The sequence below is a fragment of the Gnatocerus cornutus genome, chromosome 5 (assembly GCF_029298725.1).
Source record: "Gnatocerus cornutus isolate USDA-ARS CGAHR chromosome 5, icGnaCorn1.1, whole genome shotgun sequence".
Classification (NCBI taxonomy): Eukaryota; Metazoa; Arthropoda; class Insecta; order Coleoptera; family Tenebrionidae; genus Gnatocerus; species Gnatocerus cornutus.
The window spans coordinates 4,603,829-4,630,998 of NC_142237.1; the positions used below are offsets into that span (position 1 = coordinate 4,603,829).

At 31.3% G+C, this 27,170-nt stretch overlaps 2 protein-coding genes across 2 annotated transcripts in view; one reads left to right on the forward strand and one right to left on the reverse strand.

The window, feature by feature from the left end:
- Positions 1–933: 933 nt before the first annotated feature.
- On the forward strand, positions 934–4,402 carry LOC148173820 (chymotrypsin-1-like). The gene is made up of 3 exons (XM_088035657.1): positions 934–943; positions 998–1,172; positions 3,886–4,402. Exons 1-3 carry the CDS (start codon positions 934–936, stop codon positions 4,400–4,402), a joined length of 702 nt encoding a protein of 233 aa, XP_087891783.1.
- Positions 4,403–12,699: 8,297 nt separating this feature from the next.
- The window catches only part of TrissinR (Trissin receptor), a 182,994-nt gene continuing 168,523 nt past the window's right edge, over positions 12,700–27,170 (reverse strand). The window contains exon 9 of the mRNA XM_088035983.1: positions 12,700–12,967. Within this exon, the coding sequence (XP_087892109.1) occupies positions 12,784–12,967 (184 nt within the window). The 3' untranslated portion in view covers positions 12,700–12,783. The remainder of the gene's footprint in view (positions 12,968–27,170) is intronic.

Consider the following 27,170-nt stretch of genomic DNA (forward strand, 5'->3'; position numbering starts at 1 on the left):
ATTTTTTCAACAGCTTGTAAGTCTTTCATTTTTGATGTCACATAATAAACGAAATCTATGCTAGTTGTTTCTTTTGTCTGTTTTAGTGAGGTCGCTAATTTGTAAAAATTTAAACCAATTAGACGAACTTTTAGAAATTTTCAATCTATGAACTAAAAATGCAACAAAATTTCGTAATTTCTTCATTCCTTATGCCATTTTACGAAGGAAATTATCACTCTTGGCTGTTTCTGTTCGCAATTTCTTCATTTATAAGAACGAAATTCAAGCATGTGTTTCCTTTTGGTCTTTTCTACTAAGATTCGATTTTTAAAATTTAGACCAAATGGATAAAATTGCTATCATTTTTTTTTAAGATCCTGTATTTTCTTCAAAACTCAATATATCCTATTTTGACCGCAGTTGGATTTGATGTAAAACTTTTAGGTAAATTTAACGATGCGCATTTTTTATTCAGTGAAAAACTTGTTGGTAAAACCCTGTTATGCCAAAATAGTTGAGGAAAATTTGAACAAAGTTGAACAAAGTAACGCTTTTTTTAATTCCTTATAAAAATGATAAAATGGAATCGCAAGTAAACTAAAAGGCTCAAAAGGCTCAAAATGCTCAGAAAGCGTCATAATCCCAATCTGGTTATCATGAAATTTTTAAATTTACACCAGGAAGTGGACGTTAAAAAATCTACGTTTATTTTACCTCAATTCATGATACATATATCACCTGAGCTTATTTAGCCGAAATATCTTACTACCCGCTGAGGATGTTTTTTAGCATTTCCTTCGATAAAAATGTAATGGGCACAAATACGTGTATAAGTTATGTGAAATTACGTTTCTATAAAAGCCAGTGTTTTCCGAATATAATTTATAGTTTAAAGAAATATGTGCTTTAAAACTTTTCTCTTTGTTTTTATCGCCATCATAAATTTCAGGAATGGTGGGAAGTATTTTTGTGTTTAAATATGTCATAAATTCATAACGTTTGTTATAAATTGCAGTTTTTCCAAATATTCTTGAAGAGGCGGATGAAACTAGAATTGTTGGTGGATTCGAAGGTAATAAAGAAGACTACCCCTACGTCGTGTCTTTGAGAGACGATGCCAACAATCACTTCTGCGGTGGTACTATTATCGGTCACGAATACATCATAACTGCTGCACATTGTGCAAAAAAGTACGTAATACAATTAGTATTTTTTTCGAATTTGCCGCTTTAATAGGTCCATTAGAGTCGTTTATGGGTATCTAAAGTCTAGCTCATTGCTATCAGTCCACTCTCCTGTGTAAATTTTCAAACATTTTTGGGTGTAAATCAGGCTTTCAAATCTTTAGGGAGAAAATTAGGGGAAAATTGATGTAGCGATTTTTGAGGTTAACACGTTGTCAAAGTTGAGTGTATTAATAAATAACTAATTAAACATTTGTTGCAACAGGAAGTTTTTAATAGAGATTTAACAAGTTTTGGCAATGTTGTGTAGAACGATTAGCTTCTACGCATGCCACAGTTGCGCCAAGGTCAAACGCTTTTGCTGCCAATTGTTACCGATAAAAATTGCTAGGGGCTGCTGCCAACTTAACTTTTTAATGAGTGGAGCGATAGTAATGAGCTCTGGTATAAAGTCCGTTTTTTTTTTTAAAAAACCACCAACACCGCAATCTTCCCCCCCATTACAACCGGCAACGTTGCCTAGGGAGATTTTTGGTGAGAAAATAGTTGTCAAATTTTTGACATTTCTGAAAATTATTCAGTGTTTCCGTTAAAAACGTTTCTTTTACAGCCTGTTGGATTGCAAATCAAAGGATTTAATAGTGCAAAGACTCGGCACAGCCTGAAAGGCCGTTTTGTGTAATCAAATTGTCAATTAGGCAGCTAACCTATTTGATTTTATCACCAAAAAGTCACCATCGACGATGTTGCCGGTTTGTAAAGTGCTAAAGTAAAGTTAAAGTTAAAGTTAAAGAAATAAAGTTTTTTAATAAAAAAACGGACTTTGGGTATCTATAAGAAAACTCAAAGTAGGAAATTTTGTTTTTAAAGAGTTGGTAGAACTATTTGGTCTGGCTGTCACCTGTTTCCTGTCAAGTTCTTGGTCAATTTCACCATTACGGATTTTACGATTCGTGATTCATAAATTGCTGCGTGAATAAAAAATGTATCAATATAATTGAATTGTCCTTTGCGGCCAATAATATACAGGGTGTTTTTTTTAAAAACGGCAGGCGTTGTAGAATTTTTATTTATGAACCGATTTCAAAAATTTAAAAAACAATTTAAATGGTTTTTAATTTACTATAAACTGATGATTGTAAAATTTTCCTAAATGTCTTAGTATCTTTTGGGCGATACTCAACTTTCTTATTTTAAATTGGAACCCATATTTTTTTTTTCATAATTTTGAAGATATTAATTTTCTTGATTCAGAAATGTGTAATATGTTCTACTTTTACCAAAAATATTTAAAAAAAAAATATCAAAATTGAAAAAAAAAAGCAATAAAAGTTAATAAAATCTAGGTGCATGGTGTCAAATAAAAGAATGCCGTTATTGTAATGTCAAAAAGCAGCAAATCGCCCAAAATATACTAAGACATTTAGAAAAATTTTAAAATCATCAGTTTATAGTAAATTAAAAACCATTAAACTTGTACTTTAAATTTTTGAAATCGGTTCATAAATAAAAATTCTACAACGCCTGCCGTTTTAAAAAAATCACCCTGTATGTACACGGTGTTTATAAATGTTTCTAGCATCAAGGGTGGCTATGAAATGTCAAAGAAATTTGCCGCTAATTACACATGACATTTGCAGTTAACTTCAAACATGGAGCCCAGTAAGTTTTGACAAATAAACTGTTCTAGTCGTGGTTTAAAACCTGAAAATCAAAAACTTGGACACAAAACTGTAACTGAAAGTTCGTTGACGTAAGTAAACATTGTAAATAATTTTCAAGATAGTTATATTCACTATGAAAACAATGCGGCAAAATAGTGCATGGCAGGAATTCCAGAGCCCCCTTGACGCTAGAAACATTTATAAACACTTGTACCTAAATACAAGGTGTTTATAAATGTTTCTAGCATCAAGCGTGGCTTTGGAATTCCTGCCGTACACTATTTTGCCGCTTGTTTTCATAGTGAATATTACTATCATGAAAATTATTTATAATGTTACTTAATTCAATGACGTTTTAGTTACGGTTTTGTGCCCAAGTTTTCGATTTTTAGGTTTTCAGCCACAACTGAAACAGTTTATTTCTCAAAACTTACTTTGCTTCATGTTTGAGGTTAGCTGCAAATGTCAGTTGACAAATCGAAACCCACATTTGTAATGAGCGGCAAATTTCTTTGACATTTCATAGCCACCATTGATGCTAGAAACATTTATAAACACTTTGTATAATAGATGTGAATACAGGTTGTGAGGTTAGGTTACGTTAGGTTAAACTTCAGTGTCAAATTTTAAATTGAATTTGAAAATCAAGTGGCAAGTCGTGGTTACAAAACCATTACCAATCGTGTAACACGAAAACTCTTAGAATTGGAAAATTTAAACTTTTTACTAAACAAATAGTGCAAATTCGAAAAAAATAAATAAAGGACTTGATGGCATTGGCCATTATAAAACACGTTCTTTAATATACTATATAACGATTTACAAAACTATACGACTGTTCAAATGACTATTAAATGTGAGTTCTATACACTATTTTTTACGACCAAAATGTTCACAGTTTTCGTGGAATGTTTTGCTTTGTCGGCGAAAATGCTAAATCTGCATTTCTATTGACTATGGATTTATATCGTAATGAACATTTGTATTTTACTGTACCTCATTAAAATACAGTTAGTTGATATCTAAAATTCATATATTATAGTATTCTTTTTTAGTGATTATCCAAAATATGTTGTTATTGGAAGCGATTCTCTAGACAAAGGAGGCAACCGCTATAAAGTCCTTTCATGTTACGTGCACCCCAATTACGATGATCACATGATGAGAAATGACATCGCCGTTTTGAAGATTGAAGAAGAAACGTCATATAAATTTTCATTTCCTTCAAGAATGCAAGCTAATTTATCAGATTACGAAAATCCGTGTTACGTGATGGGATGGGGCTTAACTAAAGCAGGAGGTAAATTATCAAATAAATTCAAAGTCGCACCCGTGCAACCTGTACAACCCGCTAAATGTAAAGAAGAATGGAAACAATTATACAACCCAGATTTGATTTGTACAAGCAGTGAGGGCAATGCGGCTTGTAATGGGGATTCGGGCGGACCTTTAATTTGTCAAAATAAATTTGCAGGAATTGTTTCCTTTGGGAAGCCGTGTGCTACGGGGAAACCTGATGTTTTCACTGCCGTCAATTCGCATAATGAATGGATTGATTCTATTATATCCTAAATGGGGTAGATGAGTTTTTTATTTACTATAGAAATAAACGTATAGAAAAATCGTCTTATCTATTGTTTAAGTTTATAAGAACAATATGACTTATAATCTAGAAAATTTAAATATACATATCGTATAGAATATTTAGAAAGAAATAACTCTGGAGTCTAAATAAATCTGAAAAAAATAGACAGAATTTAGAAAATTTAAATAAAATGAATTTCTGAGTAAATTATAAAGGAAATTTTGACTCAAAAAAAATTAATTAATTAAAAAAAATCGGCGTTTAGCATCAAAATAAGCGGATTTCTCTAAGAATTATGATGATTTCGTGCAGATTTCTGCTGTTTTCTTGCATTCAGCCGTTAAATCTTGATAAAAAGTGATGGTTTTGTAGATTTTCAGCTCTTCTTTTCGACTCCAAGCCAGAAAACGGCAAAAATCAGCGAGAAATCGTCGTTTAGCATCAAAATAAGCGAATTTCTATAAGAATATTGATGATTTCGTGCAGATTTCTGCTGTTTTCTTGCAATTCAGCCGTTAAATCTTCATAAAAATTGATGGTTTTGTAGATTTCGGGCTCTTATTTTGCAAATCCAAGCCAGAAAACGGCGAATATCAGCGAGAAATCGTCGTTTAGCATCAAAATAAGCGGATTTTTCTAAGAACTATGATTTCGTGCCGATTTCTGTTGTTTTCTTGCAATTCAACCGTTGAATCTTCATAAAAATTGGTGGTTTTGTAGATTTTGGGCTCTTATTTTGCAAATTTAAGCCAGAAAACGGCGAGAATCAGCGAGAAATCGACGTTTTGCATCGAAATAAGCGAATTTCTCTAAGAATTTTGATGATTTCGTGCAGATTTCTGCTGTTTTTTTCGAAATCGTGAATTCAAGAAAAATTAAGAGATTAGAAAAACTCGGGAAATTTTTAAATATAAAAAACTAGATCCTCTTTAAGAAAGACTATCTAAGAAAAATCAAGAGAAAAAACAAAAAAAATTTAAAAATTTTAAAATAGAAGAAAGAAATGTGTATACATATAAAGAAAGAATCCAAAAAAATCAAAAGTAAAAGGAAATTTAGAAATTCTAAAAGTAACTCAGAAAAAAAACAGGAACCAGAAGGCATCTAGAGATTGAAAAGTAATTCTAAGAAACATCTTGACCCTGTAAAGGTCCTAATATTTAATTAATTAATTAATTTTTAATTGACTTTAGTCCGCTTCTGATTCAGTTAAAAAATAGTTATTTGTGTACCAAGGCCGAAGCGACAGTCGAGACCAGACAGAAGGCGATGGCAAAATGGCACTTTTTGGCCGTGACACACACAAGATTTTTTAGAAGACATCATTAAATTTACAAGTTAATTAATTTATGATTTATTGATCTAATCATTTATAACCAAATAATTGTAAATATTTATGGATCCTTCAGTAAAGTTTATATTTTTTTTATTTACATTTGCAATTTCGGCATGTGTATCTTTACAATTTGTATGAACTAGGTTTGGTATAAATCTGGGAACATCGAGTAAAAAAAATCGATGTTGAACTCAATTTCAACAAGAGCACAATTACATCGATCTCCAATACATCGGAGAAAACATCGATTTTGCAAAATAGTAAATAAAAAACTCAATATAGCTTAGTTTATTGTGAAAAACAAAAATAAATAAAAACCTTAAGTAATAAACAAAATAATAAGTGAATAAATTATAAAAAAAATAACAAATTCGAGATTAATAAGAATAAACAAAATTCTAAAATATAATTCGCTTAAACTAAATTCCAGTCTTCTTTATTTAGACCGCAGCACAATTAAATCACGCCTTGCTTTGGTTCTATACGTTGACAACCAACCAAACAAAATATTACCAAAATCAAGAGTGTAAAATAAAATACTTACATCGAAACCGCAAACATCGATTTTTAATGATACATCGAAAATAAAAATATATGTATTAAAAATCATGTTTTTTTGGCAAAATCGATATTAATAAAAAATCGATGTAAAACTCCCATGTTTAGTTTATATGCAACAATTCAACCCGTCTTTGTTGCACTTTACAGTGATTTGTCGATTTGTCGATTTGATTTTACCCAAACAATTATAAAATTGAGGGTAATATCGGTATCATTATGTAATTAAAAAAATTAACGATAGAGGGCGCAACCCTAGTACAAACAAAAATAAAAGCGGCCAAAAAACGGTCATTTTTCGTTCGCATGTGTGAACTGAAATTTCAGTTTTTAATTAAGGCCGCATAAAAAGATTATTTTTTGCATTGTCATCACTTCTCAACAAAGAATAACTCACTTAATACCCTTAATAAGGGTTAAAATTGGAACCGTATTTCCTGCAAACTGTCCGTTTCTGATTTACTGTAGCATAGGAGTTGTATAGTATTTGTTTTTGTTTATAAAACATCATCCACCATTTCCAACAAACTCGTTTGTTTGTCGAACCCTTCAGAACAGGACTGACTTTATTGCTCGGTCATTTGAGCTTGACTTCGCAGGCAGAGGTTTACGACCTCAATGTTGGGTAGTTAGGAGCAGCGCAGCAACTGATCGAGCACTTAACTTCTAATGAGGTAGGAGTTTCCGTTCACCGGAGCGATTGAAGTACAAATTACGTGGAAATAATATTTTTTGTGTCATGTAGATATGAAGTAAATTAATAGCAAACTTCCCAGTACAGAATCGGATCATCTATGTATTAGATAGATAGATAGATGGTCTGAGATGGATTAAGATTCTTTAGTTTGATTTTATTCTATTAGAATCATTGAATTCTTTTGCTATACTTTCGTCTACTCCTATTTTAGTACTTTTTACTATTTTTTTATTTCGATTTTGACCGTCTTAGACTTACTAGAGGTCGTCTATTAGAATTTTTTGGGATTTAAGAATCCCTTTGTTTTTTGAGGATTCCTTATTCTCTTTCTATGCAGGGTCCGGCAACACTTGTGTCCACCCCCAAAATCGCCTTCAATTTTAAAGATAAAATTTGTAAAATTTGTATACGCTCATAGTTGACAAAGCTCTAGAAGCTGACGCAAAAATTTGTTTTTATCACTCATAGTGTTGGCGTCGCGACGCCTTAAAAATGTATTTTTAGCTAATTGTGAGGGTTTGTGCAATCAACCCCTAATTAATTTTTTTTCAATATAAATGTGTTAAAAATATCTCAGTTGTCATTTTAAATTTAATGCAAATTGTATTCAAAAATTTGAGGAAAATATGCTGTTTTATCGAGTTAGTTTCCAATTTCATTACGTCAAAATTAGGAACTACGTTTACACCCATCTGTTAACATCTTGTGTCACAAATGACATCTATCCTTTGGTTCGTTTTTGATTGTAACAAAAGTCTTACATAGTGAAATTGTCATTTTGTCGATGTTAATTAACGATTTCTGGTGTCCATAAAGTGCAACATGCCCGAGTTAATCAAAATTAACTTTTATAACTGTGAATGAAGTGACTTGTGAAATTTTGGTGTAAACGTAGTTTGCCACTGCGCCGTCATAATATTAAACTAACTTGATAAAAGAGCGTTTTTATCGCAAGTAAATACAATTTGCAGTAGATTTAAAATAAAAACTCAAATATTTAAATCACAAATGTGTTGAAAAGAATTTGAATTCGCCAGTATTTCCGCAAAAACTCAAAAATCGTTGAAAATTATACTTCTTAGGCGTCGCGACGCCAAACAAACCGTAATAAAAAACAAATTTTTGCGTTAGCTTCTAGAGTTTTGTCAACTATGAACGTTATGCAAATTTTCAAAATTTTATCTTTAAAATTAAAGACGATTTTAGGGGTGGAGACAAGTGTTGCTGGACTCTGTTGAAATGATGATGTTGAAATCTCTGCTTTCTAAAACGGTGTAAAACAAGTTATTATCTCTTGCCATTTAAAAATTACATGACAAAAGATATGGAGTGATTCTTAAAGAAAATTAAATTTTATTAATTTTATAAAAGTTTTAATTTGAATACATTAATTAATCTTGCGTTTCTATACGATTTCACTGGTCGGAATCAAAAATCATAGATACAAATTATGCAGAAACTGTTATAAAAATAGCATCAACTTTTGGTGTAAACGTAGTTTTCCACTGCACCGTCATAATTTTGAAACTTTTGAAACTTGATAAAACAACGTTTTATTTGCTAATTTTAAACAAAATTTGCATTAGATTTAAAATAAAAACTCAAATGTTTGCATCACAGTTATGTTGATAAAATTTTAATTCGCGAGTATTTCCGCAAAAACTTAAAACTTGCCAAAAATTATACTTCTTTGGCGTCGCGACGCTAAACAAACCGTGATAAAAAAAACAAATTTTTGCGTCAGCTCAGATGTTCTTTTGACTTTTTTCATATTCTTTAAAATTATATTGGATCCTTCTTGGAATTTATAATTCTCGTTAGATTTTTTTTAAATTTTCAGTCTAAAAGTTTTTTGGATATTCTTGAAATTTTAGTGTTTCCGAATTTGCTTTTGATTCTTCCTTCATTCCATTTTGGCTTTTTGGATTTTTGGCATTTTCAAATTCTGTCTACTTTGTCAGGAGATTTTTATAAATCTATTTTCTCTCTTCTTTCGTTTTAAATTTTTTCAATTTTTTTTTATCAGATTTCGTTTAAATTTTATAGTTTCTTTTTCGATTTTAAAAATGTTTTTTAATTGTTTTTAGATATTGTTTAGATTTCATAGATTTTCTCTAGAGTGTTTACTATTTGTTTTTTTGGATTCTTTCTTTTGGATTCTAGTTTCTTTAGTCCTGTCAATTCTTTTCCTCTGGATTGTGCTTAAATTGGTACTTCCTAGTTTCCATAGATTTTGTTTACATTTTTCTTATCGTTTTCTTTGAAACGGTGATGTTTTGAAACGCGAAATTTGTAAGGTAAGATAATTTTAAATAAAATTACTTAAAAAGTGTGAAGTCGGCGTCTGGCTCGACTCGTGGGCATAACAAGTGCAGTGCAAATTGCATATAATATTATAAATTGACTAGACTGAATAGCTACAGAATAGTAAGCTTAATTATTGATTAAAGGAGTCTGCATGGATAAACTTTAAGAAATTGCGTAGTTATGATTGTACAAGCGAAGAATAATTTATTCTCCAAGATGCTCACAGTAGTCTAATTCAATTGGTTTTTCATTTTGTATAATCCTTACAATTATTAGAAGATTTAATATTGAATGTCTTGAAGTAATTCGGATATACCAACTGATGGATGTAGTAGTATTAAATATCCTTCTCAGAGTGGATTTTATACTATCATTACTTACCCTAAGTAGGAGATGGAGTCTTTTTGTATTATAGAATATTCAGAAAAAAATAACTTTATAGTTTAGAAAAATCTGAAAAAAATAGTGAGAATTTAGAAAATTTAAATGGAATGAATTTCTGAGTAAATTATAAAAGAAAGCTAGGCTCGAAAAAATTTACAAATTTTAAGAAAAATCTAAAATAAATTTAAAGAATCTAAGGCAAATCTAGGATAAACATAAAAATTCTAGGATCTGAAAAATATAAATTTTAGCATCCAGAAGAATTGATGAATTTATTAAATCAATTAGTCTAACACAATTAAAATGAATACAGATGAATATACATATAGAATCTATAAATCAAAGAAAAGACTCCTCAGAATGACATTCATTTAGAATCCACTCAAGTTAGAGGCACTGATTTCAGCTGATTAAGTAACATTATTTAAGGTCAAGTTCGTCTCCTGAGTATTGGTGGGTAGCACTGAAAAGGTGTTAAAGTATTCTTAAAGTATCCTTTCTAGGATCGATGCTTGGGGGCTCTTAAAAGTGAGATTAATTGCCTAAAGAGAGATTTAAAAGTTTGGACCGAAATAACTGCTCAGGGGGTTATTATAATTGTAAGATCTTGTACTAACAAATTCATCTCTTGAAAATGAAGTGAGTTTCTTGCTCGCTGCCCACGACTGTGGAACACTGTTTGATTGGTACAATTATCTCTGAAAAGGAGTTTGATTTCTGTAGAGTCATTTAATTCGGGCCGGTTTCCGTTGACTTCTCTAGGAAAATCCTTCGCGCGAAAATTTTTTAGAAAAATTGCAAACAATTCTGTTGGCAATACAACATGTTGCTTCAGACCTAAACCAAAGCAGCCTTTCTTTTTGATATCAAGCACTCTTGATTCATAAAACCGAATTTAAGATTGTCGGCAATAAATCGTATTGTGACGAGTGTTCTGGAATTTGTCTCCAGAATATTCTGGAAATTCCAAGAACCGGCTACGTTCGCAATGCGTCTTTCACGAAATCTTTTGTCTAACATCTAGACTGTTCTCGGGTACAAATATACTGAAATTGTAAAGAATGAAATCACAGTGTTATTAAACGTTCGGCTTCTGCCGCTCTTGTTGAGAGATTGCCTGTGCACACTTTCCGACTTGGCAGTTTCCACACAGCAAAGGAAGCTCTTGGGCGCGCTCTGGAGGAGGAAACCAGTCTTCAGGAGTTGATGTTGGTGAAGAGGAATCAAGGCCTTCAACTGCTATCGTTGTAGCAAATCAGGATAAAAACGTTACTGTAGGGTTGCTCCTAGGAAGATGGAGTGAAAGCGTACGTATGTTCGCACAACTTGTGTGAATGGAAACACTTTGAGAGCTACGTTGGAATGATTGAACTCACTAGAGATGTTGCCACGTAGAAAAGAATAGTTATTTGTTGTACCAAGGCTAAAAGTGTTTCTTTTTTGGCCGTGCCTTTCTTAATGGCCGAGGCGAAGGCAAAATGGCACTTTTTGGCCGTGACACACACAAGATTTTTTAGGCGACATCATTGAATTTACAAGTTAATTATTTTTTATTTTTGGTTGATTGATTTATAGCAACTGAATAATTGTAAATATTTATGAATCTTTCAGAAAAGTTCATATTTTCTTTATTTACATTTGCCGTCTTTGTTGCACTTTACAGCAGTTTGTCGATTTGATTTTACCCAAATAATTATAAAATTGGGGGTAATGTCGGTATCTTTATGTAATATGCAAAACTATGGATAGATGGCGCCATTATAGATCGGCCAAAAATAAATAAAATTTTCATTTTACTACGACCTCCTGTAAGACAATAAAAATGTGGTATTTGTAATAATGGTGATGACGTAACTGGGAGTCATTAATGTTATAATTAAGAGCCCTTGGACTGGCTCAGTAACTTGTGCGCACCCCGAGTTGGGGTGAATGACGCCAGAATGTATGGCTGAAGGCAGTAAGGAATTGGGCAGTGAAAGAGAAGGTGGCCAAGAAGTGAAGAATTGGCCGTAGGAGGAGAAGGTGGAAATTGAGTGTAGTGCGCGAGTGCGGGGCCCGGATGGCCGACTTCCAGGAAGTGTTCTGGATGGTAGATTTCCAGAATGCGCAGAGTGAGGGTTGACTTCCAGGAGGCCTGGATGGCTGAGTTCTAGGAAGTGTTCTGGATGGTAGATTTCCAGAAGGCGAGGAGCTACATGTAGGGCTGGAAGCTTGCTTCCAGAGAGCTGGATGGTTGATTTCTATAGGGCCTGGATGGCTGACTTCCAGGTAGCGTGCTTTAAGGTTAATTTCCGGTACGCGGATGGGTACGGTAATGGTTGACTTTGCCGTACTCGAAGAAAGAAAAAGATGTCAAGATGTCACCAGGGTCGGAGTAAGATCATGGGTGTCCTTCCGTTGCAGAAAAAGGGGTCCATGGGGTCAATCGCAAACACCTTTAGCGACGTCGCTAAATAACTCGAAATTGACCCCTATGCCAGCGATGGGGCAAGGGGCAAAGCTCCCCCGGTAAGTTAGTCCATTATAAATGATTAAGGCCGGTAAAGCAGGTGGCAATATGTTTTGTTGCGAGAATTCCGTGACTTCCCAGTTGAGCTAAGCCCGGACCTGACTAGATAAGGGTGTTTCGGAAGGGGTGAGTCAAGTAGCATTGTGTTGGTAATTAGAAGTACCCTTTCAAGGAAAGAAAATGAGTACAACCCTGTAATGAGGGTTGGTTTCGTAAATTCAGGGTTTTAGCGTAAAAAATCGAATTACACCCATATGAAAGTGGCGTTTTTCACACGGTTAAATGACTCCGAAAGTTGAAGTTTTCGTACATCTATTTCTGAAAGTAAAAGTCACTAGTGTGTTATGAATATATATATATATATAGTTGCGAATAAATAACATAAAAGTAATGTCCGAAATTTATCACCCGCAATAGTACCAACCAAGATTATCAATATATACTTGTATATTTGTATTTTTAACACAGATACACCACAAATTATAAAAACAATAGTTATATTATACATGTATCTACACAAATTTGGTAAACTGCCCCTTTAACTGTAGCGTGAACAGTAGAGACAGGAAGCGCAACCTCATACATCATGTGAACATTCAGAACTATGGTCATTATTCACTATTGTCACAGTGGTTGCATTGGCTTTGGCCGTGGATCTTGTGGAAGCGTGTCTTTGAATCCCCACGTGTAAACTGAGATGGTTGCGATCATTTTGTTGCCTTCTTCTCTTGCACGAACACAAAAGAATTTCTCTCATCCCCCTGAAAGTCGAAAAGTCAAAAGGTTAAAAAATTGAATATGCACTAGCGTTCGTAAACATTTCACATGCTTGCCTTGCCGCTTTTTAAATTAAATAATCGCAATATTTTCCGTGTAAACCTACTGTGAACGCTTACGGAAATTGGAACAATTTCAGAAAGAGTAGTGTGAGGTTTTAGTCAGGGGCGGATTTAACGAAGGGCGCAGCGGGGCGCAAACTTTTTTTCGTTTTTTACATTAATAGGTGATTTGATGATCCTTTTTTTAAGATTATAAGAAAAAATTACCTTAGGGATAACAGCGTAATCGGGTATCGACTTTTCCTCATTGTCACTACAAGAACCTTGCAATTAGGTGAAGGAAAGGTAGGCAGAATCTCTGGAGAATATCGAAAACCTATAAAGGTTTGTCTAGAAAAATCGGGGGAGAATTTAAAGACAATTTTAGGACAATTTGAAAGAAATGTGGGAAACTAATCAAAAAAATTGCCCAGAAATAGCTGCTTTCTGAGGAGAGTGATTAAAATCTAACTAATCACAAACGTCACAATTTAAAGTTTACCAATCACAATTAAAGTTCTGGCGAAAAAAAAATGTTGTTAAGTAACTAACAAAATTAATAAAACGTTTGTGATTTGTGAACTTTAAATTGCTCTCACTGAAAATCTAACAGGTTTAGATAAATACTTTCTCTTCGCAAAATTCACTCTTAGAATGTAAAAAAAATATGTTGGTTCTTCGTCAGTTCTGGGACACTTGTTCAATATAAAGAAAATTTAAAAATGATTCTAGAGAAATTTTTAATAAAATCAAAAATCTGAAAAAATGAAGTAAGGGTCCTAAGAAGATTTAAAGAGAATCTAAAAAATCTTAAAGATAAACCTAAAAATAATGTAGCGAGAATGTAGTATCTAGGCTAGAATTTGTGGAGTAAAACCGGCACTACTTTACGACTTAAAAAAATTCACCTTATATTAAAAAAAAAGCAAGAAAAGAAAAAAGAAATAAACGACAATAAAAAATTGTGAAAACGAATGGAAACGAAAATTCAAAGACAACAAAGTCTAAAAGAACCTCAAAGAAAGTTCACAGAGTGTCTAATTGGAGTTAAATAAGACAAAGATTTCAAAGAATCTTCAGAATCTAAAATTCGAATAGTGCATGGCAACGAAAACAGTCGAAAGAAAATAATCTATCAAAAAACTAAAAGAGAAAATGAAGAAAGAACTTAGAGAAGATGCAAAATAGGTAAATCTAAAAAATAATAATCTAAAGAGGTGGGAGCAAATCGGAGGAATCTTAAAGAATTTAAAGTTAAAATTTTATTAAAAATTAAAAAATAAAGGAAAAATCTGCAGAGAATTTAGATGTATTCAAAAGGTTATAATGAAATGAATCGAATGAAACTAAAGAATTTAGAAACAATCTAAGTTGAAGAACTTAAGAATCTGGAGAAGTTAATGAGAATAGAAAGAATTATTTAAAAGGAAGTTAAAGAAAATTTAAAAAGAATAAAGAGAGAATGTAGAAAATCAAAGATTCCAAATAATTTGATACAAAATAGGCACAAGTATTTAGAAGAAATCTTAAAAAGAAGATTGATTAATAAAACGGAACAAATCGAAACAAATTGAAAAAATTTTAAGCAAATAAAGGAAAAATATATGGAGGATTTAAAGCAATTTTGAAGGTTGTAATGAAATGAATCGAATAAAACTAACGAATTTAAAAATAATCTAAAGAGTATAAAAAGGAAACTTGAAAAACTTAAAAAGCTAGTGAGAATAAAAGGAAATATTAAGACAGGTGTGAAAAAAAATTAAAAAAAAGTCTAGAATTAAGGATGATAGAATCTAAAAAGAATGAACGGAGAACATGAAGAGGCGCTAGCGAATTTGGATTAATTGTAAGGTAGAAAATCCAAGATTCCAAATAATCTGGTCCAAAAAATACACAAATATCTAGAGAAAATCTATAGAATTTTTCAAAATTAGAAGAGGGAATGTAGGTCGAATCTAGAGAGGGATATAACTACAATACCTATGGAGAGAAAAACAAAGAAATCTGCAGTTAATTATAAATTAAAAAGGAATTTAGAACTTGTTATTTCAAATTTTTAAAGAAGTTTAAAAACGTCTTAGTATTTATTGCATGAGTATCTAATGACTTTTTCAACGTGTATTTTACAACATTTTATCTACGATTGTTCTCCACTTATAATTTATAAAACAGGTATAATTAGAAATCAACTGTCATCAAATGTCAAAATAAATACAATTTGACTGCTAATTTGTCGTATCTAAGCAAAAAGCGTGCAATATAGTATATTATGTAACATATTTTATAAATGTCCCTTTAGACACGATTTTATTTAGGGACGAGCGGAGCGAGTGTTTGAAGTAACGAGTGTGTAGACTAGTTTATAAACGTGTTACATACTATACCTTTCCTACGACCTGAAATTGCTGCCATAATAATTATTGAAACATATGTGTCATTGAAACTGAAATATATTTATTATAGTACAAAAATTAACAGAACTATTTAGGCAGAATGACGTTAACTGTAACATTTAATATATTTTAACAATTATTATTAAACAGGATTAATGTTTTTTTTTTGAATTGACGTTATTAATATTAAGTTCTTTGTTGCAGTTGCTTGTAGTGGCGTAACTGTCAATACATTCATCAGCTTTACGTGTACTACTTCAGGTCGTGCTTAAAGTAAACGCGCCTAACTTCAGCCCGTGCTTAAACTGGCGGTTTAAACACGACTCATGTCCATATTAAAAATCTAGCTTAGCGTTGCTAAGATGACAACTTAAAATGACGTTTATGACACAGGAGTTGAAAAAAAGTTTTTTTCTACGACTGTATTTAAAAAGTCGTTTTAAGTCGTCATCTTAGTGATGCTAATTGATATGTTAAACACATCGCGTCACCCGTGAGTAAAGTAAATTGACAGTTAGTTGGAAATTGAATTGTGCTTTTTGTGGTTTAGAATAGGTTTGTGACATATAAATTGCAAGATAACAAATCTGTAATTATAAAAAAATTGTAATTTCGATAGAGTTGGTATTTCATCTATTATTTTGAATATTTATTATAGTAGCAATTTGAGGTTGTAGAAAAAATATAGTATGTAACACGTTTATAACTACTGTAAACACTCGCTCCGTTACTCCGCTCGTGCCTAGATGTACTCGTGACTGAAAGGACGTTTATAGAACTTGTTACATAATATACTATCATTGCATAAGTGCACTAAACACGTACTTTTTAAACGAAAACACGTGCAAAAAGTGCGTATTTTCTAAACAAGAGTAGATAAATAATATAAATTGAGTGAGTCTAAAAAGAATGGAAAAAAGTATTTAGACAGATTATAAAGGGGCTGAATAATTAAATCTACAGAAATCGATGGAATCTTGAAAGAAGGAGAGAAAATGTAAATAGAAAGACTAGATTTTAATCAACTAACAAATATAGAGAAAATGAAAAACATATAGTAAACTTTAAAATTCAATTGAATCTAAAAAAGATAGAAGTTTTTAGAGAGACCAAGAATGTAATGAAATGAATCCGATGGATTTGAAGAATATACAAAAAAGTCAAATAAAAAAACAGGCAAAAAGAATTTTGAGAAAATCTAAAGATTTTAATGAAATGAATCGAACGGAACTAAAGAATCTAGAAAATAACTCATCTCAATCCGCCCCTGACTACACTTGTCGCGAAGATAAATTTTCACAACTGCTTAAAATCCAAATATTTGAAAACTTTATTAGCGCAAGCGTTCCTTGGAGAAAAAGCAATATTGTCGACGCGGTACGTTATTAATATAAGCAATCACGTAATGTAAAGAAACGTTTATTAAATTAAACGTTCCCTATTACAAATTTTCGTTTAATAAGCCATTTCACGACTACGACCGGCTACAATTCAAACAAAATCTTTATTATTTTTTCCGGATTTCGTAAATTCAATTTGAAAGGTTTACTCCACTTGCAAATCCTCCCATCGGACGAATTCCAGTGTGTGTATCGGCAAATCGCCGTTTTTGTCCAATCTGTCCGAATAAATTCGCATGTGAATGGAAATGAAGGATTTATCCGTTGGAAAGATGCGTTGAGAGAATCCACACATAAATTGGAATTAGGATCAGAGATTTTGTTATTAGCTAATACTCTTGACTCTACTTTTCGTACTTTAGTCTAGAGTATTGAAAACGGACGCAAACATCAAAAGAAAGATACTTTGTTCCGAGATTTGATGACTCTTCTATTTTTCTGTTGGTTTCAGTACCAAAGCATTTTTATATCCCTACATGATCAGCCGAAAAAGGATATTTTAATTCATTTAAACTTCACTTAAAAGTTATTTAACGAACAAATGTGGTAATGCGAGTTATTAATTGAGATTAACTTTTGGTTTGTATCGGGTGTTCAATTAAAAAAGTCATCACGTTGGTCTCGCTTTTGTTATTGAAGTAATAATAAACACATTTTAATGGCACGCATTTTTAAATGGAAACAATCAGAAAATGTTTTCATGGCTACTCAGATAAGATGACGAGCCTGACAAAAACGTATTGTGATATAAACTGATCAACGATTATAGTGTCAAAAATTTGAGTGTAGTTTGTGCAGTACTGTCATTGCGATTACTGAAGTCTAAAACATCAAAGTATTGACAAGTTGACAATCAAGAATTATCATGACTGAAATATTTAAAACGCATAAAATTAAATTAAATTAAAACGCAATATTGGAAATACCAAAAATTTTGAAATTAAAAAATTATAACTCAAAACTGACAAGGTTACAAATTCTGAGTGAGGTTTTACACCATGCGACAATTAGATGACATTGACGTCTAAGATGTTTTGTCCCCGGCTGTATAAATTCTTCTTATAATATTTAGTTTGTTAACAAATTTCTTCTATAGACTTAAATAATCCCTGATATAATTGTTTTTTTATGAATATCATTGAAGATATTGCCTAAAAAAAGATTTTAATAAAATGAATCTATTTAGATTGCAGAGGTTGAAGAAAGAATCTAGATACTTTAAAAATAGAAAAAAAATTAAAGGGTATGTAAAGGGCATATAAAAAATATTTAGCAAATTTATATGTAGAGAATTTAAAAGCTGTAATGAAATGAATGCAATGAAAGAATATAAAGAGAATCTAGAAAAAATTAATAATTCAACAAAAATGTTAGTACAATCTAGAAAAAATCTAATTTGATGACAATTAAAAAAATTTCAGGAGAATTAAACTGATTGTGAAAGTGATCTACCGGAATTAGAAAGAATTGAAATAATTCTAAAATAAACTAGATATTTTAAAAAGAAAAATATATTCAAAATCTTGGAAATCTAATGAGAGTCGGGAGAAAATCCATAAATAATTTAAAGTAAGTCTAGAACATTCAACACAAATCTAGACAAAATCTAGAATTCAAAGAAAAACTCTTCGAACATCGACAGAATTTGTAAAAAATTTAGGGAGAATCTATGGTATATTTAGAAAAGATCTTGATAATACAACAATTAAGAGATAACGATCATTAGAGAATGTAAAGAAAATAATTGAGAAAAATGTAGAATTCTGAAAATTTAACATAGAGATTCTTAGAAATATCTAAAAGAATTTGCATAATGTAACAAAGTCTACAGAAAATTTAGACTGTAAATGTAATGTAATAAATATTGCATAAAAAAAACTAGAACTTTTAAACCAACCTAAAAGACTTTTGAAAAAAATATGTACAAGCATAGTGTCAAAGCAGAGTGAATGTGAGAAAAATATAAGAATAATATAAGAAGAATCAAATGAGAAAAGTGTCTATTCAGAGTATTCCAAAAATTCCGAAGAATTCAAATAAATAGTTCACATTTTAAGAGATTTTAAACAATTTAAGGATCTAAAATAATGAAATTTTAAAAACGAAAAAATTTACTAATACCAAAATATTAAAAAAAAGCTAAACAATTTTGAAGATTTAGGCGAGAATCTAGATAGAATAAAGACAGAAGAACATAGAGATAATAGAAATAATCTTCACAACAGTTAGAAACAGTGTAAAGAATCAAAAGAAGGATGAAACTAAAGGTTCTAAAACAGAATCTGAAAAATCTAACAATTTTGAAGAAAGTAGAGAGAATGAAATGAACTTGAAAAAAAATACATAAGGTTTAGAGCGAATTTAATAAACTTCTAGAGAATTTCTAAAGAAGGATATAAAACAGAATTTAAATAGTTAGTAAATTTAAAGAGAGTTCAAAAGGAATTAAGTAGGTTAGGGAAAATGTACCTACAATCAAAGGGAAGTTTTAGATTCAAATTACAATTTGCTTTTATTTCAGATGACAGTGGCATTTGCCATTATTTTAGTTTTCTGCTTTTAGTAAAATAGTAAAATATTTTCTCAGGTCGACCTTAATTCACCTGTGCCTTTATGATGATGATTATTGTTATTATTATATCGTTTATTGTTGTTTATTCACGTTTCTTGTAAACTGTAAAATAATTGCTTACACTTTTCATTTATTTAACTCTTTAAAAGTATCTTTTGAGCGATATTCAACTTTCTTATTTTAAATTTGCATAATTTGGAAGATATTAATTTTCTTGATTCAGAAATGTGTAACATGTTGTACTTTTACAAAAAAATATTTTAAAAAATATTATCAAAATTGAAAAAAAATAGGCAATAAAAGTTAATAAAATCTAGGTGCATCTTGTCAATTGTGCAATGAAAAAATGGGATGGCGTTCAACAGTATTTTAATTAAATTAGGTAGATGTTTTTTCTGATTTGTTATTATTATTGTTTTTTGTTATTAATAATTTCAAAAAAGATTGCCAATCCTTTCTGTTATTTACTGCTTTTTGACATTGCAATAACGGTATTGTGTTATTTGACAGCACACAATTTCATTAATTTATTAACACTTACTAAAACGTGCTGGGTGCTAGTTGAGAGTTCCGAGTTTTGCATGGTGGGCTGCCTTTTTCTTGGATAGCGCGTGGATGATGATTGGGGGGTGTTTTTATCGATAGAGAAAGTCGTTTTACGGTGCCAGTTGATTTTTTTATTTCTTAAATTGTCTTTGGGGCTGCGTTATTAATTTTTTTCCGATCCGACTTTACGTCGACCCCGTCGATTTTAACGTGAAGCAAAATTGTGAAATGTCATGGATTGACGTTGGTGGCGCTGGTGTCGTGCTTCGGCCAATGAGCTTCCGTTGGCATTGCTCAAATTTTGTGTTTTATGTGCTGCCTATGCAATTCAAACTCGAAACGACGTTTTTTTTGTGAGGTTAAAACACCTAACTGTGTAGTTTCAAATAGTAGAAAAATTTGAAGATCAACACACAACAAAATGAGAATTTGAACAGCTCTAAGAAGGTAAAAGCTTTGAAAAATCACTTTTATGTTATGAAAAAATCTATGATCTTTGAATTTTTTCAGATTCCGTCGTGTTGTACAGTTAGTTTGAAGACGTCTTGAGTCAATCATCCTCGACGAGCGAGAGTTACAAACCGACCATCAGACAGGGATAGTCGAGTGGCCCATTTTGCCGATGTTTTTCATCAATAACAAAATCTGCTATTCGGTAGTTTGGTACTATTGTGTAATGAGTACTCCAATTAAGTCTTAAAATCATGCCGACAATTGTTCAAGGAGGAGGTATATAAGGATTGGATAAAATAATGTTCACTACAAATGAACCGATCAATAAATATGAATTCGAAGAGAACAATAAATTCACGAGGAATGAAGAATGCGAAATCTCTTAAGGCTCTACGAGCCTGCCCGAAAATTTCGTGTTTGAAAAGTATGCAACTTAAACAACACCTTTGATTGACAGCTGCCAAAAGGGATTACCGAGGATTTGGTAATGAGGGAATCATAAACTTTATGGAAACGGTCGCTTGACCTGCACATTTCCTAAGAAACCCAGCGGTTGGAACAATAAATTCGTGTTGGACGAAAGATGAGTTAAAATATCAGGATTTGAGTTTCTCTGCGTTTTGAGCTTGTGAAATTTCTGGTTCTAGTAGACAAAAATTTTACGGGCGTAATTTTTTTTCAATTAATGGAAAATGTATGTATAAAATCCCCAAATTTCCAGTTCCCATAGTACGTAATGGAAGAATGTTTTTTTAATTGAAAAATGTAATTTTCGTAAATGTGATCCAAAATTTTTCCTCACTGGTCGCCGGGGAAATTTTAAAATTACTTATTATTTTAATATTTTTATTTGAGAAAAACGCATTTAATTTTTTTTAACCAAACCTTTTACCTGACACATGAGTTTTTGGACCTTTTAGACTCTGTTGTTTTCTGTGATTTAAAAGTTAACTCTTCATAATAATACATCCCACTAATCAATAAAAATACTTCCCTAATTAATATTTTTTAAGCCAGAACCACTCAGGAAAAGCAAAATTGGCGTTTAATGTTATTATGCAAAAAAACTATTTTTTAAAAAATCTGAATCCACTTGTGTCTTTAATTGTACGAATTTTACACAATAATCCTTGTCTCTAATCTTACCTGCTACCGGTGGATTTTATAGGTTACCAATAAGACAATTAGCTTTCAAATATGTCGAAGCTAACACCATAATTTTCATTTCAAGAAAAGACTGTAAAACCCAAAACCTATAAATAAATACCTTGAAAAAATATTTAAATTCTTTCAATTTTTGGATACTTGTGTTTTTGACTGGGCTCGACTTGTAAATCAATGTACTTTTTTAAATTTCTAGAGTTTTATCGATTAAAGTTCAATGTTGTTTTTTGATGTTTTGCTAGAAATACGGGTTTTTGTTGAAAAAAATGCATAGAAAATAGGAAAATGACTAAGAAAACTAGGCATAATAATCTGAGTTAGAATATATCATATATTTAACTACTTATTGTTTCAACATATAGTGTATTAACTTAAAAAAATGTATGTTTGAATAAAAAATAAGTACCTTCAACTTTTAACTTTTTTAAAAACAAGGGAAAGTCTGAAAAATATACTTGAAAAGGTAAAATCTCTAATTTTGATTGTTTTTGAAAGGGAAATTCGCTTCGCTCATGGAGATTTTGTCCGAAATTTGTTTGAACGAAACCGTATTCATTTTTGTTCTGAAGTAGCCCAACAGAAAAAACAGGGTAAAAAGACGAATTTTAAGTATTTTTAAATGGTAACTTTTCTTGGCCGAAACCGTATTCACGTTTGATAAAACAAGATATATTTCTTAAAATTTTGACTTTTTTAAAAAGGGTGACTTCGAAAAACCGAGCGAATTCTTTAAAAATTTTAACTTTTTAAAAACTTTTGAAAACCAGACTAAAAGCATTAAAAACAAAGTGTTCTGAGAGGGCCTACTAGTACAAAATTCAAAACAGGGTAAAATCTTTGAAAACAGGACAAAAGACGAATTTTAAGTATATTTAAATTGTAACTTTTCTTGGCCGAAACCATATTCATATGTGTGCTGAAGTGGCTCCATAGAAAAACTGAGCAAAAAAGGCAAATTTTATCTTTTAATTAAGAAGACTGTTAAAATAGGACTAAACTGCTTAAAAAACAAAGTATTTCGAAAAACCGGGCAATTTCTTTAAAAAATTTAACTTTTTAAAAGCTACTTTGAAAACCAGGCCAAAACCGTATTCATTTTTGTTCTGAAGTAGCCCAACAGAAAAACAGGGTAAAAAGACGAATTTTAAGTGTTTTTGAAAGAGAAATTTGTTTGGACCAAACCGTATTCTTGTTTGAAAAAACGGTGTATTTTCCTTGAAATGTTGACTTTTTAAAAAAAGGGTGACTTCGAAAAACCGGTCAAATTCTTTAAAAACTTTAACTTTTCAAGTTAGTTTGAAAACCAGGCTAAAAGCATTAAAAATGTGTTGTGTTCTGAGGGGGCCTACTAGTACAAAATTCAAAACAGGGTAAAATCTTTGAAAACAAGGTAAAATTCCTAATTTTAAATGTTTTTAAAAGGGAAATTTGTTTGTACGAAACCGTATTCACGTTTGATAAAACAGGATATACTTCTTAAAATTTTGACTTTTTTAAAAAAGAGTTCGAAAAAACGGACAAATTCTTTAAAAAATGTTAATTTTAAAATATACCTTAAAAACGGGTGTCTTTTCACGATTTTTCTGCTTTTCTGTTAACCCTTGAAAATCGGGGTGTTTTCCTTAAAAAGTAGCTGTGTTCTCAAGGGGCCATCTTAGTAGTTTAATTATACGAATTTTAAAAGCAATTAAAAATGTATTTCGGAAAACCTATAAATAAATATCTTGAAAAAATATTTAACTTCTTTCAATCTTTGGATACTTGTGTTTTTGACTGTGCTCGACTTGTAAATCAATGTACCTACTTTTTTAAATTTCTAGAGTTTTGTCGATTAAAGTTGGTCAGTTGCTTTTATCAAACTTGCACGTCAGCAGTTTTTGACAAAATTTGGTGTTTGGGAATAAATTGTGTTTTTGATAATTTTTATCAACACCAAGATTTGAGCCAACAATTTTATTAAAAAACGGTGATGAAAAATATTAGGAATAGTTCCGAAAGTAAAAATGTGATTAGCGGTTTTAAGTCAGAATTATCGGATAAAATTTTTGAAATAGAAAATGTTCCCAATAATACACATTTTATAATTGCGGAAAAAAGGTCTTCTAATTTAAAACTGGAAAATACGAAATGTAAAATTAATGCGTAAATAACAAAATTTTGTGTGAAAAACAGTAAATTATACCGAGTCCGGCAACAGTAATAATCACCCTCAAAATCGTTTTTAGTTTCAAAAATAATATTTGCAATTTTGCATTCGCTTTATCAAGCTTAACAATCTAAAGCAAAAATTTGCGATGCGTTAGAAGAGTAATTTTTAGCGATGTTTGAGTTTTTGCGTAAATACTCGCGAATTGTTTTTTTAACATAACTGTGACCAGCTTCATCTTAAATTTAATGTAACTGAGCATAAATTGCTGTTTTAACAAGTTAGTTTTCAAAACTATGACGGACAGTGGCAAACTACATCAATTTTTTACAAGTCACTTCAATTTTGATTAACGTTGATTGTTGGACTTTTTGGATACTAAATAGAAATAGTTAATTATTTACATTGAAAAATAAGAACTTAGGGCCCGATTTTAAATCAGTGGCGTAAAATTGCGTTGTCGCAGTTAAAGATACCTTTGCTCCCTACCATCGCTAAAGAATTATTTACAATGTCAGGATTAATATGAAGGTTTACTGCCTTAATTACTTAAATATTTTTAACACATTTATATTAAAATATATATATATATTGAATGGTTCCAAAAACCCTCACAAATAGATAAAAATTACACTTTTAAGGCGTCGCGACGCCAAAACTATCGGTGATAAAGAACAAGTTTTTGCGTCATCTTCTAGAGCTTCTTCGATTATCCATTAGCGTATGTAAATTTTTAAAATTTTACCTCTAAGACAATTTTGGGGGTGACCACAAATGTTGCCGGACCCTGTATCAGAGATAATAAAATATTATTTCTCAATACACTAGCTACAAGTACCTTCGATATTTGTTGCCGAGAGCGACCAGTTGGGTCTTTACCTGCTTTTACCCGATAGCAGTTTATTACAATTGGGCGGAACGTCAGTGACCCCCTAGTGAGCGGTCGTAAATCATGAGATTTGCATAAGATGATTTGCGTTAGTTGTACTGTTGGTTGCCTATTTTTGATTTGTTTTTTTATTAATAACTTCAAAATTATAGCATAATGACAAAAACAAAAATGTCACCTCCATAGAGGTTTTAATTCTCCACATGTTGGTATTTTTTTTAACTTCGTAGGTTGCTTCATATTCCTTAAAAACGAAAAATGGGAATTTCAGTTTTTAATTAATTAAAGTCAAATTTTTCACTTTTTCAAAATTCGAAGATGTCACCTCCATAGCTCTACCTGAGACGCATACATACAGAGGTCGAGCGATTTTTCAAAGTCCAAAATGCGCTTCAAAAACGAAAAATCGTAAGCCATATACGGGTATATGCGTAGCGTAGACCCTTAAGAGTGGGACAGGACATCCTGATGGTCGTTTTATTGAAGTTTAACAAAAAATCAGAACTCTGAATATCCCAAAAAGTAACGTCTATAATTAAACAATGTTTAAATTCATAAAATATAGCTGTGAAGAAAACATAATCTGACATTAATTAATTACGGAACCGTACTCTCGATTTACAAAAAAAAAATACGATTTTTCACTCATGTTTCGGATACAAGCATTTGCTTTGAGTGATCTAAATGAGTTCTTTCGGTCCCTATTTCCGTAAAATGGAATGTTTCGAAAGGTAACTGGGGAATTTCATGAAAAATTATCAATAGCATTTTTTCTTCATAAACTGAGAATCTATTGTGTGATTGCATGAGTTCAACAGCAGATCTGCTTATGAATACTCGAGAATCACTATAAAATCAGGAGAAGTTAGACGAAATCACTAAAAAAATTAGGAGAAAATATTAGAACATCAGGGGCCAATCATAAGAAAATCAGAGGAAATCACTAGGAAATCAGGGTAAATCAGATGAAATTACAAGAAAATGCGAAAAAGTTAATCGAAAACAGAAGGAAATCAAGGGAAGTTTGTCGTATGCCATTTTTGAAAATTATTAACTTCTGTGATTAACCTTCCTGGAAAATGAGTCTTAGGCAATCACTATGAATCAGAGGAATTCGTTACGAAATCAGAGAAACTTTGACGAAATACAAAAAAACAAAGAAAGCTAGACGAAATCGATGGAAAATTATTAGAACATCAGGAGCATTGAATAGGAAACCAGGAAATCAGGGGAAGTTAGGCGAAATCAAAAGAAAATCAGGAAAAATTAGCGAGAAAATAAAAGGAAGTTAAGTGTGTGCCTTTTTTGACAAGTATTAACCTCTGACAAGTCATGTCATCAATCAGAAATCACTAGACAGACAATAAGGGAAAATCATTAAGATATCAATAGGAAATCAGATAATATGACTTGAAAATCAGGAGTTAGACGCGACATCAAAAAAAATCAGGGGAAGTTAGTCAAAATCACAAGAAAATCAGCAACAAAATCAGGTGAACTCAGCCTCGAGTCAATACCAATTTATGAATAAATAAACTTAAACAAACAGGTCGTTTACAAACAATGGGTCCCAAAATATAAATTATTGTAGCCCATTTATAATTATTGCTGAAATCTCAAAATGTTCTAAAGTTTTTTGACTCGACCATTTTTCTGTATGTCCATTTTAAATATGACAGCGAAAATCTCGAAAGTTCTTATTATCGAGAATATTGAAATGCAATGTTTATTTGCGATTTAACGAATTTACAGGCGATTTCTGTTAAGTCATAAAATGGTTGGGACCCATGACAGGTACCAGAGCTTCTCAAACGCAAAACCGACCGTAAAAGATTGGACAAATTTTGTAACTTCAATCATCCCCGTTAACATCATGGCTACGTCAATATTCTATTTATTTATATTTTTTTTATTTCTTTGATTAAATAGAAACTTAATAAGAGAGCGAACTCTGTAATTCTTTATAATTTTTTTTGGACCAGTTTTGTAACTGCTGCTCTATTATCGATGGTTTGTTGTTTTCCTTTTCCACCCCTGTCATCAGATGTTGTGAACAAAGATCGACCACACTTAGCCGAGAGTCGTACCGCATCACATTCACAAAAGAAAATCGTAAATTGGGTAATTAGGAGATGATTATTACTGATTTACAACAGGCTCATTTTATGGCTTAGAGGACACCAACTCAGAAATCGCCTGTATTCATAGAAACTCACCCCTTTTATTCTTTTTTTGATTCTAAAATTTTTAGGAAAATCTACATTTTGCCATGCGTAATTAATTTGTATCAGAGTTTTAAAAAACGAAAATCACAAAATATGAAGTTATCTTAACACTTTCTTTGCTAAATGTTAAATGACAAAGTGCAATTAACTAGGTGGCCATTGGAATTCTTTAAAACTCGGTTTTTTGTAAACCTAATTTTTTCGAGGCCATCTTTGTTTCATAGTATAACAAATAAACAATCTCAAATTAAAATCCAACGCCACGGAAAAGCGAGGTTCACGAAAAAAGTGAGATCTACAGAATTCCGAGGGCCACCTAGTTTTTAATAATTTCCTTAAAAATATTTTTTGTAAAAGT

Coding starts and splice junctions, on each gene's coding strand:
- LOC148173820 (XM_088035657.1), top strand. Junction 1,173..3,885: donor GCTGCACATTGTGCAAAAAA/GTACGTAATACA, acceptor ATTCTTTTTTAG/TGATTATCCAAAATATGTTG.